This window comes from Polypterus senegalus, chromosome 5 (genome assembly GCF_016835505.1).
Source record: "Polypterus senegalus isolate Bchr_013 chromosome 5, ASM1683550v1, whole genome shotgun sequence".
In the NCBI taxonomy this organism is placed as follows: domain Eukaryota; kingdom Metazoa; phylum Chordata; class Cladistia; order Polypteriformes; family Polypteridae; genus Polypterus; species Polypterus senegalus.
The window spans coordinates 104,845,766-104,858,979 of record NC_053158.1 but is presented as its reverse complement, the minus strand read 5'-3'; the positions used below and the strand labels follow the sequence as shown (position 1 = coordinate 104,858,979).

Here is a 13,214-nt window from a genome sequence, read left to right as displayed (position 1 = left end):
TTATAAAAAGTATATAATAGATATCTACTGACTATTTTAGTCATGTAGGGACACACTCCATACATGTGATAACATTTCTACTGCTCTTATGTTGATCATCAATGCATCATCAATAAATTCCAGAGCAACAAAGTGCTGAGCATGAAATGGCAAGTGTACCAGTTTAAAAAACATGGAAACTGCCAGCTCCTATGTCGTGTGCCACAATGAGAAATCAGCGTCCCATCCTGAAACCTGCTATTATTTTCATTAGATGAACTATATGGAAATGATCAACCTGCCAAAATGAACCAGATGACATACATTGACAGAATGGAGGAGCATACAATTCAGCTCATTTTTATTGTACAATTACTAAAACTTGTTACGTTTGATGTCTTGTGGTATATTTTCACCTACTTGTGATTCTTTGTATTGCACCTCAGTGCACCATTAATACTAACACTCTGAGGTAATGTGTGTTTTGGTGTGTAAAGTTTAAATTTATTATTATGTGTACACAGTGCAATGTGATTCTTACTTGCAGACCTACTACGGACTAGTGATAGTAATATAGCATCATCAGTAGGTAAGCAATATAATACAGATTAAAAAGAATGTTTTGATCCACCATAGCTCGACATATTCTACACATTGAAAAATAGTGTCCAAATTGATGTGCCACATTTCTCCCACACTTTATAATCACGCCTGATGAACTGTTTATTTTAAAATTCTTGAGTAACTTACCAGTTTCCTATCTAATTTGCCTGCAAAAGTCACAACTGTCGCCTTCACTAATATCGCACAGGCAAATGCAAAGAGCCTAATGGGAAATCTGAGTGCAAACTTGAAAATCTTTTGTGCTGAATTTGATGATTAATATTAGGAAATAGGCTTACTGAGAAAGGAAAGCCAGGGCAGACAGCCATGATAAGGACTGTAATAGATGTTGAATATAAATATGTTTACAAATAGTGAAAGAGCAGCTTGATAAATATGCAGCAGATGGCCATAGAGTACCCATGGGTGAGCCTACCAAATGGATCAGAATATGTCTAAAATCCTGACGAGCTAAGGATTTCTAATTATTTTAAATTTCCAACTCAGGCTCTATGAAGATTGTATTACATGCTGTGTACACTTAAAGATAAGCTGAAAGTCACACATATAGTGTGAGCTACATGATGATAGCAGCTGTTTCAGTATTTTTTGGACCCCACTGTGTGGAGAAATTGGTTTGGATTTTTATTGGCACCAAGTACTCATCAGACAAAGCAACAAGAGTTTCTGGGCATTCTCAAGAGTGTTAGATGACAATCCTCAGTGTATGATTTTGTGATCCTCATGAGAAGCCAGGTCAAGTGACTTATTTTCATTATACTCTGTGTACTAGTGGAATTTCAAGGCAATGTACAAAAAGCTGAAAATTAATTTAATTAACCTTTGCTTGAGCATATTCTGTCTGCTCGCAACCTTGAGGCAGACCTATAGAAGACATGGATGGTAATGTAAGTTCTAGCACCATGCAGTTTTAAAACAGTACAATGCCTTGTTGATCTTAATGTACCTAGGACAATTTCTAGTGAAGCTATCAAAGGTAGACGAGTCATGGATAAGGCTGATCTTCGGCTTCAGAAATATCAAAAAGTAGTGTAGGAAATGAGGAATCTTGTGACATCCATCCTTGTCATGCAGTACTATAATCTGTCTAATCTGATCATCTTTAAATGTGTTCCTAGACATCATGGACTTAGATGATATCTATTACCAGGTAGGAAATCAGTGTTGTGGTGGATTGCCGGCATTTTACTCCGACCCTCACCCCCAGGCCACCAGGAGGAGCTCTCCCGACAGCATGATCATGCCTCGAGTTCCAGCAGGGCATCATGGACTATGTAGTGTTTGTACACAGCCCTGCTGGATACCTTGGGGGCCACCAGGCGTCGCTGTAGGTGGGCTTGTAGGCTCTTTTGCGCCCTATGACCCAGGAGTGCATCACGGTCATGTGACAGGAAGAAACAACATGCTCCCGGGTTGAAGAAAAGGACTATTTACCCTGACCCGGAAGGAATAAGGACTTGTGGACTGTTGGGCAGGAACACCTCCGGGTCAGGGAGTATAAAAGGACCATGGGAACTCCCAGAAAATGAGCTGAGCTGGGTGGTAGGAGGGCAATGCGTCTGGGAGTGGAGGATTGGTTTATTGATTTATTATTAGAGTATTGTGATTGTTTATGAGTAGTGTGGAGTGGAGGGTGCTTAGTGCACGTAATTATTGTAATAAAAATAATTATTGTTGGACTTTTACCTGGTGTTTGGAGTGGTACCTAAAGGTTCAAGGGAGCGCTACTGCCCCTTACTGTGACAGTGTTTAATGAGTATTCTCCACAAAAAGTTAAATTATGCCCAAACTAAGGAAGACTATTTTGCCATTGTATTTGCACTTTAATGCATTCTTTATTATCCACTACTAGCTGTCCCCCTTGGCTCTGTCCATGTAGTATTGAAACAGGACAAACTTTAAAAATTAATAAAAAAAAAATGATATACAATATTTTTGATTTTGCTATCAAGGCGAGAACGTAGCTGTGATCTCTTTGCCAAAAATGTAAAAAGTTGGCAAGGTATCTCTGGCCAAGTAGAAGACAGATACGTTACAACGTCAAACGTTGTCGCCTTATCTGATCGTGTTTAGCATCCCACACAATCGGGAGAAGAGCACATGGCCGTGATATCTCTGCCAATGAGCAGGTACCTTCTAAAACACATGTAGCTCTAATCTCTCTCTCAAAAACGTTAAACATTACTTTTTAACAATCTCTAGATGATAATGTCTGCTGAACAGACAGGTTTCACTAGCTAAGTGGAGGCATAGTATGCTCCAACATGTGGAGAGAGGTAGAACAACTCTAATGGAGGCTGGCAATTGAGTGTGGATGACGCCCAAAACTCCCCCTACAAGGTCCCGCCTCCCCCTCCCCTTAGACCAAAGCCTGTCTCTTTGATTTGAATGAATAAATCGGTGCCACAACAAAACTATAATACTTAGCACAATGAGAGAAGTCAACCAGAATGTTCAAGTAAATTATAGAAAAAATCCCGTTCTAAATCCGTTAAGTAGTTCTCTCGTGAAAAGTGGACAGACAGACAGATATTGGATTTATATATATATAGAGATGTAGCAACTGAAGAGACTGATCACAATAACCATTTTTACCACCTTACAAAAGCCTCTTTAGAACTATCAAAAACCCTTATTGAGCATATTCATTCCTTTATAGAAGTATAAATTAAAGATTGTAAAAAACACAGCCATAAATGTACTGTACCTGAGTGATGCACCAGTAAGGCTACATCATCAGGTCCTCCTTCAAATTCCATGCATGGGCAACACACTATATAGAGCACTACACGAAACAGTCAGATCCAGCTAAGTATGTTAATGTTACTGATCAATTTCAGTTTAAAATTAAGATGTCAATTGGATGCTTTGCATATAAAGTAGAGGAGACAAGTATGCCTTTGAGTGTCAGTAGACTAGAAGTGTATTTAAGACTAAAGGCAGGAAGTACATCCTTATGCACAGGAGTTGTAGGAATCTGGAAGAAACTGTTGAAGAATTTAGTCAAAGCAGAAACCTTGACAATCTTTAAGAAGAATCTAGATGAGATACTGGGACAGCTTAGGTGTGAGCTAAACAATCAAGCTTGAGAGACTGAATGGTCTCATCTCCTTTTGTTCAAAATATGTTTTTTCTGTATTCCAAAGATCAGTCATTCTCATGTTCAGTCATGAAAGTGCTATGTGGCTGCTTCTTTTTGTCTCCACCATGGTCTTCTTTTAATTGAACTCTTATACTAACTAAGTAAGCTTATTTGTTCTAATTTTGTGTTTTTTGTGTTAAATTAGATTGTTAATTTAAATTTTTTTTTACTGAACAAGGTAAAAATGTAGATGCATATTTGTTTTTTCTTCTTTTTGGTATTTTTTTTTAACGTTGTGGTTATTTATGCTATTAATTGCTAATAAGCACACCAGTGGGTAACACAAAAATAGCCACTCTTTAGCAGTAAATGTCGCTTGCATGGGGTGTGCTATTCTAATCATTAATTGTCAGAATTTGGAGACAATTAAGAGGACAAACTCCACAGAAAAAGTGAATTAAAAAGAAAGTTAAGCATCAAAAATATGGCAAATATATTCTTGTAAATTTAAATTTAACATAAGTGTACTTTTCTGAATGTAAAAGAAGATTTTAAAACAAGACAGTTCGTTAAAGAATAAGGTCAATGAAAGGTAAGATGAACTCATTGATTGTGAAATTGGTTGAAACAAACCAGGGCCTGCAGGACTGATTTTGAGAATCACCACTCTGTATTGCTTTGTATTTAAACAACTACTACTAGCTAGGGTCAGTAGATATCCATGTAACTACTTAGCTTCAACTAAGAAAGAGCTATTAAACTAATAATATTTTTAAATAGATATTGTGTGTTTAATTCACTTAGTCAGTTTAGTCAAAGAAGTACTTCTTTTGATAATTTATAGAAGAGGTAAAAAAGGCAATGAAAAACATAGTAATACATCTGAAAGAATAAACAGGCCATGCAACAACTTACCAAGTGAATACATTTTATGACAATTTCCTTGAACTACAGAAAAAGCCACTGACCATCTTTTTGTCAAAAGAGTCTTTGAACAATGAGACTTCAGCATCAAACCTTATAGCTGGTCATTCTATTGATGACAAACTCCTACCATATCTTTGTGCTATGAGAATAAATTGGTGTGTCAGAAAAAAACAGACATTAAAACAGAGGTCTCCAACTCCAGTCATGGAGTGCTACTGTTGCTGCAGGTTTTCACTCTAACCCTTTTTGTAATTAGTGATCTGTTATTTGCTGCTAATTAACTCTTTTGCCATAATTTAATTGACTTGTTATTTAAAACGCAGACTCTTTAATTATTTCTTTTTTTCCTTAATTAACAGTCAAACAATAATGAGGTACAAAATGAGCAACACATGGCCTGTGTCCATCATACAATATCTGAAAATAAGCAAAGGTGAAGATCTCAGTAATGTTGATCTGCTCAGTTCCACAAAACATTTTGACAGTTTTCTTAGAAAAAAGAACATTTTGGAAATGTCTGCTGTAGCAGAACAAAAGCAGCGAGCCATGGAATTAAATAATGGATTTAATTAACAACAAGAACTGGTTTCTAATTATGAAGCTGGTTGGAGTCCAAGGCCTCAACTTAGGGTGTCATCTGCTCTCATTTCTATTTGGGTGCAGTTTAAAGAAAAAAATTAAACACTTCAGAGGAATGAATCTTTTAAAACATGTGAATTAAGATAAAAAAAGATGTTAAGAAAAGGTTTAGAAAAGTTGTGCTTCAGGACCGGAGTGGGAGATCCTTCCATTATAACAGTTTAACAGGACTGTGTATGTGTATTAAAAAGCGCAATGGCCCCAGCACTGATTCTTGAGGAAGACCACATTTAGCATCAGCTAATTCTGAAAAGGTTCCTTACACCATAACCCTTTGCTTCCTGTGTTCAAGTGACAATTTGCACTAATCTAAATATTGCACGTTATCAATTGCTTTCTGTTCACCAGTATACCTATTCTTGCCATATGATGCTCAATAATAATTGCTTCCATTAATGTACACATGTTAAGCTTACTGAACTATACTGTAGTTATTTGAATTACAATTTTTGTATAACACAACCACATTTTTCTACAGAACTTTCCCAGTGTGCAAAAATTTAAAAAAAAATACACATGGATGGTTTATTAGCAGGCACAACACAGAAAGACATCATACCTGGAAATTTAACAGGTTAAAATGTGAGATGGCAATGTAGATAACTGTGTCACCACGTCAGTCTTACTCTTTGTAGCATTGTTATGCAATATACAAATTGTCTCATGTAATAAATGCATTACATGTGTTGAACCATGCAGAAATCATCTTTAGAAGGAACAGTAATTAATAGTAAAGCAAAATGAGGTAATCTTTAAATTCAGTCATACCAGAATACTTTATGTAATGTATATACAGTACTGTATATATCTTCAGAAAAGAGCATGACTACTAGACAATATATTAAATCAGTCCAATATAGAAAATGCTCAGGTTTCATGCTGCACTGTTTTGTACAACTAACAGCTGTTGCATAGTTACGGTTTAATCTTTGCTTAATTTTTTCTTAATACTTAAAGGTTTTATAAAATTTAAATTGTATTTTTTTACTTTTTGGGTATATTTAATTTTTCACATTATGCTTTTGATTTTCCACATCACCATTTTCTTTTTCATGGGTGCTGCCTTTTGTGATTCCTTTTTAGCTGGCAACATTCTTGGCTGCTACAACGTGGCAACCAAAAAAAATGCAGAAAATGATAATATCATTGTGACAATATAAAGGTTAGTGTTTATCCAAAAGTGATAAATTGCAAACATTTGCTCTTTAGGGTACTAGTAATTTTTGCAATAAATTTTTGACTTTGGGTTTTTCTAGACCTCTCTGGTTGTTTGGTTTAATTTTTATCTTCTGGTCCTTTTTTCTCTCTTGAGTGACCAGAGGAAAAAAATAAAAAAAACATAAGAACACGATTAGAGCATGCAAAATCAAAAAGGCAGCGTTTCAGATTTATGCTCCTGGAGCCTTGTGATTTCAACATTTTAACATCTATCATTGTGCCATCTTATTAAAATATACATAGTTAAAACAAGAATTGCCAGTGAATGCATTTAGTACATTTTTGGGATGGAACAGGAAAATCCAATGAAACCCTATGAAGAATCACTTCACAGATGGTGAAAACCTATGAGTCTCTAGCTGTGAGACAGGCACTGAAACATATGGGCTAAAGTGTCACTCCACACTGAGTCAAGTTGTGATTATCATTGCTGATTCCAAATTGTTCAAGCACTTTTTGAACTCTACCATGATAATCAACAATATCAACTTAAGAAGACTTCCTAGCGGATTTATTTACAAACCATGAAATTGATAAAGATTAATATTCCTGTTTTCATAAATAATTGCAATTCTTTATGTATTAATATATCATTTTATATATATATATATATATATATATATATATATATATATATATATAGTTTATAAACACATTCTTCAAAATAGTTGAATAAAATAAAACTAAGATTACATTTTTTAAAACATACCTCATTTTGGCCTTTCTGAAGGAAACATTTCTCTTTCATTAAATGGGTCTTATTACATAGAGTCTCTCCAATTTGAAACTTAAAGTAATAGCTTCTGTCAGAATAGGACTGTAAAACAAAATGAAAATATAAACCAATTATTAAATACATCTCTAACTACATCTGAAACATCAGTTAAAAAAACACTGTGATTAAGTTTGAAAAAAAATGGATGCCTAGTAAAAACACAATAAACATATTGTGAAATTTTGAATTGCTCAATTTTTTTTAATATCAGAATAAAAAAAAATAAAAGGCAAACTAAGATGAAATACTGTGATTAGCCCTAATGATTCTGTTAAAGAGAGATGAATGTTCCTTATAGCAGATTTCTATATTTTTCATTATTGAACATGATAATTTAATTAGTTTCTTAAATATTTTACACCTTATTCTCAGCTAACAGCACTCACAGTTTGCCTTTATTTGATCCATCTTTAACCAGTGAGAAATATAAATTTATCAAAGTAGAGAAGGTTATGCACCACGAGTCCTAGGGTGGCTTATCAGAAACCCAGTGATCCATGAAGGAATACAGTAAACAAACAGGGCTGAGGCAAGAAGCATAAAAATATTCATAACTGCCCCATCTTGGGTATGTACTCAGACCTAGTCTTGGTACTAAAATTGAGGCTAATATTCACTGGTGCTCCAGTCATCTTTATAGCCTAAAAAAGAGAAATTGTTATGAATGCACATATGATAAGACCTCCATGCTTCTGGGAGAATGTCAGCAAAAAACATTTACAGCATACCTGAAATTACAAGATTAAAAAATTGATTTCACCTATAGTAACGTTTTAGAAAAAGAGTGCTTTCAGCTCACTAGCTTGATGAATTGAGTGCTTGTCTTTGAAGCCAAATTTTTACTGTCAAAGGCTTATTTCACACTATTTTTACAGAAAAATCTAATCTTTGTGACGTAAATCACATGCTGTCCTCAGGGAGAACCTCTTGGCACATCAGCCGCTTGTTTATTTCTGGCAGCATTAAAATGGTAATTAATCTGCGTCAGTTGGTGAAACTAGAAATACTGTAACATTTTTGACAAGAACAGTAGGTAAGATAAACATTAACCGTACCAAGCCTAAAAAAAAAACAAATCTGCATTAAGCTACTGTGTTACATTTACAGAAAAAGATTAAACTGGTTGAATTGAATTTAACAGAAAATAATATCATGCATTTAATTATTTAGCTATTGCAATTGCTACAATGGATGACCTGAGATATATTTTTATACAAAAAACAGATTAAAAATAATCGCAGAAGTTAAACCAGGTTTCAGTCCATGTCTGTCTATCCATCCATTCATTTTATAATCTGATTACTTTGACACAACCGGGGAGCCAGTACATCAAAGAACAAACAGACATTGGAATGTTTACCTTAATCAGTAACCTTACTTCCACATCTTTGGCATGTGTGAGGAAAACCTATGAGACTTCTGGCTTTGAACCTGAAACTCTTGGTCTGTTAGGCAGCAGCTTTAACCTCTGCACAGCAGACTAGTTGCATGGCTAGCCAAATTTTCCTTTAACAGCTACAACAAATTAATGAAGGTTATGTTCATCTGCTTATCCATTTTTTAATTTATTGTATTATTGTTAAGACATCTTTTCAATGGGAAGCTTTCTTTTCAACTTCAATTACAAAATAGGAACTAACCTGAGGCAAAAACATAATCAAAGGGGCTAATTTAGAAATGCAAATCTATTTGACTTCTTACATTTCATCTCTAGCAATAAATGGACATCTTTAAAATAAAGCTGTGTAAACATTGGATTTTCTTGATAAAATTGTTAAAAGTGCAATAGTGTTATAACTATGCAAGTGCCCAGTTCCTCCAGTGTCTGTTCCAGAAGCACTGGTCAAAAGGCAGCAACAAGTTCTTAATAGATGGCAGCTTATTAGAGGACACACTCCTACAAAGGACTTGCTAACACTAGGAACTGGAGCAAAGGTAAAGGCCCAGGTCAAGAAGGCAAAGGAACATGTTATTTGTACATCAATAGCATCACACATAAGGGTCACATGCTTGGTCACTGAGGAAAAAAGAAATTGCAGTAACAGCAAATTTTTTTTTTTTTTACTTTTCTTTCTTCTTCCTAAATGTTTTTCTTGACCTCTTTGATATTCTTTTGTTACTTTTCAGATGGAAGTCTTCACGTTTCTTCAAGAGTATCGAAGCTATGTGTACTTCACTTACTATCAAATACACATTTAATGGAATACACCACCGAAAAAAAACTATATTTTGTTTAAATCTTACTTACCCCATGTACTTTGTATTGGCAGCTGAGTACAATTTTTAATCTCATGTTTTTATTGTGGACTGTGCCCGGCAGTTTATCCCGGCCAAGTCCCCCAAGCCGCCAGATGTAGCCCTCCCTGCAGTATGGAGGTGCCCCTAAGACCAGCAGGGAGTCATGGACTATGTAGTTTTTATCCTCAGCCCTGCTGGATACCACAGGGGCCGCAAGAGGGTGCTGCAGGGTGGACCAAAGACTTATTTGTACACTATGACTCGGAAGTTCGTCATAGGAAGAGCGACGGACTTCCGGGATGAAGAAAAGTACTTTTTACCTGACCCGGAAGTGATACAAGATCACATGGACTGGGGACTGGGAACACTTCCGGGTCAGGGAATATAAAAGGACTAAGGGAACTCCCAGACGGCGAGCTGAGCTGGGTGGTAGGAGGGCAACACGTCTGGGAGTGGAGGATTGTGATTATTGATTGGTTATTGTGTACTGATTTATGAATAGTGTGGAGTGGAGGGTGCTTAGTGCACGTAATTATTATAATAAAAAGAATTATTGTGGCACTTTTACCAGGTGTTTGGCGTGGTACCTGAGGGTTCAAGGGAGCACTAGCGCCCCCTAGTGTCACATTATGTACAACAAGAGAAAATGTTTATGATATAAAAGAATATTAATGATGACCAGTTCTGTCTCAAGTCAAACAATGTGAAAACATCCATGGAATTTTTTTTTAATTCTCATGCAACTCATGTCAAATAATTCTGCATTTCTGTCCTACATCCATATGGCCAAAATGTGCACAGTTAAGTCCTGAAAAAGCAGTATTGAATGTCAGCAGGAAAGACATAATTCCCACAATACACTGCATCTGAACATCTGCATTGAAGGCAGGATTATTGACCAATAAATACGGGAAGGAGGTGTATTTTCCAAGATTTTTTTTTTTCAGCAGTATGCAATTGAATTTCCCCAAGGGGGGTCAATGATGTTGATTTAATCTAATTTAGTCTTCAATCTCTTGCCTATAAACTGTGACATAAGACATAACAGGAAAACTCCAGAAAAACCGTGACTAATATACAATTATAAACTAATTAGCATTAGTTCCTTGTTCTAGTTGGTTGTGTGAGGAAAGTGTAGTGGCACGGAAAACAAACCCAGATGAGAATGAAAAGAAGGTACAAACTTTCCACAGACTACTAAAACCCAGTGCAGGGAAGATTAAATTAAATTAAACAATAATCAATAAATCTATTCATTACCAGCTTTATTTTTGTCAATGTGAGCAATTAATAAGACCTTTGTATTCCTCACCTTTCTTTTTACAGTAGATAGGGTTCCTGGCTGTTAAACTAACATTAAGGTAGCTGAAGCACAGACAAACAAACATATAACACAACAAATTAAACTGTCTTTAGTTTGTTTTGAAGTTCTCTGGAGTTTTCAGATTTTAAAAGATCGTCCACATCATTTCACTTGATATTTTGATAAGGTTTCACAGTCAGTTTGTCATTGCTCTAATGAAAAGCCATGTGTGAGGGTAGGGTTTGTTGTCTCCAAAATAGCTTAAAGCTTGTAAAACATTCTCTATATTTACCTGACAAAGGTAATCAAAGCTTGCTATACAGTAACAAAAACACATGGAATAGTAGGGGCTTCACTTTATAAAAATATGCATAGACTAATAATCCTAAATGTGAATATACTTTTACAGACAATTCCTAAAATGTCTGTATTCACAGATAAATTTTCCTAAATCTTCTTGTCCATTGCTTGTCCATAAATCACAAGTCATCTTAAATGTATGTGCATCTGAATGAACATGTTGTCTAATACTGTATTTAGTGAGTAACAAGTCTAAACTGGTGATGTAAATATCACATTTAAAGTAGCGATATTTTAAATAATGAGACACAAATGGAGTGTTTCATTACAATCCACAACAAAATCATCAGAACACATTTTAGTTGTCCATGTAATTTAATTTAAATTTAATTAAGCAGTCTTTCTTTTTCTTGCATTTGTTTTTCTGTACTGCTCCTCTGATGATCTACATTAATATGTTATTGAATTGCCATTTTGGTTGCTTTTGGCTTTAACTGAACTATTTTTATATAAATCTCATGTCATTATGAAAATGTCTCCCAACTGAACAAGAGCACAAGGACTGAGATCACCTTCTCTGAGTAAAGCCTCTTCTCCCAGACTTGGCACAGTAACTGGCACAAAATGTAAAAACAGAGGAATGGGTCTTATGACTAATAATCCTCCCAGGGTGTTTACATAAATTCCTGCGTGTTTTGCTCCAAGTGCTCTAAGGAGAATAGCTTCCATGCATGCAAAGAGTGCTTTTAATCTCCAGAGAAAATGAGTGAACTCAATGGCTTCAAACAGAATGAAAAGCTGCATGGGAAAATGTAGCTGGTTGGATTGGGATCCACTTCCAATTATTGGTTTATTTCTTTTTATAGTTTCAAGAATATGTCCATCTGAGTAAACAACATTTTGACTTGTGTTTTGAAGCTTCAGATGAAGGCCCTTTTAGGCAACCATTTGGCTTCCAGCCACCTCATCTCCTCTTTGATTAATACCAGTGGTTATGAAATGAAATTTAAAAAAGCAATGTAAAACATTGGTTAACAGTAGAACTTGAGAAAAGTAAGTGTCCTTGAAATGCAGGTGGGGGAAAGGAAGTTGCCATTCTGTAAAGTCTATTCATCATCCGCCAATTCCTACATTGGCAGTCAGGTCAGGTCAGGTTGGGGGTCATTGCCGCACCCACCACATGATGAAACAGGTTGGGATCCTGGTTAACAACCCCCAGACAGGCACATGGTCCAGTCCCACCCTCCATAAATGACAATGTACCTGCCACAGCCAAGTGTTATGTGGGCATCCACTAGATGGACTTGGCAACGAGGATACATAATAGCAGAAATGGTGCAAATGTGCCAAAGTGCTTTTTATTAAGCTTCAAAATGTTCAAAAATGCAGTGCAAAATTCTTCAATCATAAATATGTCAATAAATAATTCCAATAATAAAAGTGAGGTTAAAATCTTTGGCAGGATCTGTCCATTAAAAATTATCACAAGCCACGGTGCTCCTTTCTCAACCACGTCTCTGCTGCTCACCTAAAAAGGTCTGCTCAGCCTGCAGAGATGCCCATGGACAGGTGCAGTCAACCTTTACATTTGCTTTATGTCCCTTACAACCATCCCTTGACCTTTAGAGGACACCACAAAAGCCCTGCTCCTTGCTCCCGCAACCATTTCTCAGCCTTTGACAAGGAGCCAACTAGTAGAGAGGTTAGTTGCTCTTGAAAGCTGTTTACTCCCTATGAGGCGTCCTTCCTGACAGCTTGCCTCGTCTCTGCTTAATCAGCTCAGCCACAATCCTGCGTTTCTTTTTCCTTCTCTTTCACTTTAAACTCTGATCTCCATTTGTATGCTTTTCTTTTTTCTTTCCTCTGTTTCTCTCTCTTTTCCTACTCAGGCTCCTTTTATTCTTAAAGAAGCACAGGTGCCTAATTGCAAACCCCAAAGCACTAACATGGAATACATCTAATTATATGACTGCACGCCAATTTTTTTCTTAATTTAAGATATTAGTTTTTGTTAAGTTTTTCACCATTTTCTAAATTTAGTTTTTTTCATTTTTTTGTTTTTATTTAGTTTGTTAGTAATTATATTTAATTTTTATTACATTTTAGATGTGTTTTATTCACCTAAAATG

General features: G+C 35.7%; 1 protein-coding gene across 1 annotated transcript in view; it reads right to left on the bottom strand.

Annotated features, from left to right (window-relative positions):
* Positions 1–13,214, bottom strand: part of LOC120529410 — a 105,301-nt gene that overhangs the window by 77,145 nt on the left and 14,942 nt on the right. The window contains exon 2 of the mRNA XM_039753188.1: positions 7,179–7,286. Coding sequence (XP_039609122.1) covers positions 7,179–7,286 — 108 coding nt within the window. The remainder of the gene's footprint in view (positions 1–7,178; positions 7,287–13,214) is intronic.